At 52.0% G+C, this 2,500-nt stretch overlaps 1 protein-coding gene across 1 annotated transcript in view; it reads left to right on the top strand.

The window, feature by feature from the left end:
- Nucleotides 1-2,500, top strand: part of trioa (trio Rho guanine nucleotide exchange factor a) — a 116,332-nt gene that overhangs the window by 82,406 nt on the left and 31,426 nt on the right. The window contains 2 exon segments of the mRNA XM_080837427.1: nt 582-748; nt 1,687-1,806. Of these exon segments, the coding sequence (XP_080693553.1) occupies nt 582-748; nt 1,687-1,806 (287 nt within the window).

Raw genomic sequence — 2,500 nt, 5'->3', positions numbered from 1 at the left:
TCCTAAAGGAGTGTTCTCTCGTTCTTGTTTTTCTTTCTCTCCCCTCCACTTCATTCCCCCTGTTCCCTCCAACTCTCCTGCTGTCCATGTTTTCTCAATGCTCCCCCTCCCCCCTTCTCATGTTCCATTTTATCCTTCTTATCGCCCCACCATTTTTGTTCTCATCCATATGCGTTTCTGTCTCTCTTCCCTCCTCCATCTTCCTTTATCTACCTCTTTATTCACCTCCTTTTACTCTTCTTACCCATCTTTCCCACCTTTCTTACCCCTATCCTTCTCCTCGTGTGTTTCTCCCTCTCCCACTGCTCCCTCTCTATCCCCCTGTCCCGTGTGTTTCTCCCTCTCCCACTGCTCCCTCTCTATCCCCCTCTCTCTCCCCGTGTGTTTCTCCCTCTCCCACTGCTTCCTCTCTATCCCCCTCTCTCTCCCCGTGTGTTTCTCCCTCTCCCACTGCTCCCTCTCTATCCCCCTGTCCCGTGTGTTTCTCCCTCTCCCACTGCTTCCTCTCTATCCCCCTCTCTCTCCCCGTGTGGTTCTCCCTCTCCCACTGCTTCCTCTCTATCCCCCTGTCCCGTGTGTAGGAGTGGAGCTGTTGTGTGACAGGGATGTGGACATGGCCACGCGTGTGCAGGACCTGCTGGAGTTCCTCCACGAGAAGCAGCAGGAGCTGGACGTGGCTGCTGAGCAGCACCGCCGCCACCTGGAGCAGTGTGTACAGCTACGCCACCTGCAGGCCGAGGTCAAACAGGTAAACACACACACACACACACACACACACACACACACTCTCACGCACGCACGCGCACACACACACATATACTCTCACACACACACACACACACACACACACACACACACACACAAACTAAATCACTTAGAACGGGACCACCGACACTTGGAAACGTGTGTGCAACTATGCCACCTGCAGGCCGAGGTCACACACACACACACACACACACACACACACACCTATACAAACTACAACTAAAACACTCATCACTTAGCGCAGCACCAGCGGACTGCCACCTGCAGGCCGAGGTCTAATAGATGAACACACACACACACACACACACACGCACACCAAAAACACTCACTCCCCCTTAGATCAGCAGCGCCCACCCTTCGAGCAGTGTGTGCAACTATGCCACCTGCAGGTCGTGATCAAACAGGCAAACACACACACACACACACACCTCACGCCGACACATGGCACAGTGTGTGCAACTACGCCACAGGCTGAAGTCTGGCAAGGAAGCAAAAACTGACTCCGATACACATGGATAGATACACACAAACCCACATGCACCAGTCACACACGCATATGTCAACACAGTACAAACACACATACATGAACACACACAAACACACACCTTCAAGCTAGATTCTGCAACACTATCTACAGGCTAAGAGCTCACACACGACACCGTGAAGCACACACACTCCACTGAGGTGTCTGAAACATGTAGCACACACACTCCTCTGAGGTGTCCCAGAGACCTGCTGATGAGTTCTGTTTCTGTGGGGATGACCAGAGGGCAGCCACTGGCACAGTCTAATGAAGCACCTCGTAGAGACCACACTCACCTTCCACGTGTGTAGTTCAAGGTCCGCTCAAACAATTGTGTGTGTGTGTGTGTGTGTGTGTGTGTGTGTGTGTGTGTGTGTGTGTGTGTGTCCAACCGCCAGGTCCTAGGCTGGATCAGAAACGGCGAGTCGATGCTGAACGCGGGGCTCATCACAGCCAGCTCCCTGCAGGAGGCCGAGCAGCTGCAGAGAGAGCACGAGCAGTTCCAACACGCCATCGAGGTGAGGCCGCCCTTCTCTCCTCCACCTCCTCCTCTCCTCCTCTCCTGTCTTTCCTCCACCTCTCCGTTACCCTTTCACTCTTTTCTTCCCTCTTTCTTTGTTGTTCCATCTTATCTTCCTCTTCTGTCTTTTTCTGTGTGTTCTATCCTTTTTCTGTCCAATATGGTGTAGGTAATTAGCTCACTTTGTTTAGACCAAACCTGCATAATGCTGCCTTAAATTGGGTGTCGGTTTGTACCTTATAAACGGAAGACCCGGGCTTGATTTCCCGACCACTGCAGGATGCTGTTCTAAGTTGCTTTGAATAAAAGTCTGCTAAACCCCGGCCGTTAACCTTTACTGTGAAATCTTAAAGAAGCATTCGGTCGCCATGTGTTCCTTTGAGGGGTCCCCTATAAAACCATATACTTTGCCCCCTCCGGTCCTCTTAAGCCTAGTACAGGTACATTCGGTTACTATAGGCCCCAGCTAGTGGACAGCATGCTTTTTCAAGCTTGGAAGCACTTTTAAGAGAAAGAGACAAAGGTGTTCCCCTTGTGAAGGCTCCTGGGCTTGCCTGAAAGGCCGCCTTCACACTGTTGCCAAAGGAGATTGCCAGCAGCTATCGAGAGCCCATTGAGATTGCGGGCACGTTAGATTGGCTACTGTGAGCGGATCAACAGGACTGTACCCCCTGACAAAAGGCCTCTCAGAG

This window comes from Sprattus sprattus, assembly GCF_963457725.1.
Source record: "Sprattus sprattus genome assembly, chromosome: 4".
NCBI lineage: Eukaryota > Metazoa > Chordata > Actinopteri > Clupeiformes > Clupeidae > Sprattus > Sprattus sprattus.
Note: the sequence above shows the minus strand (reverse complement) of the source record. Positions and strands in the feature narration are given on the sequence as shown.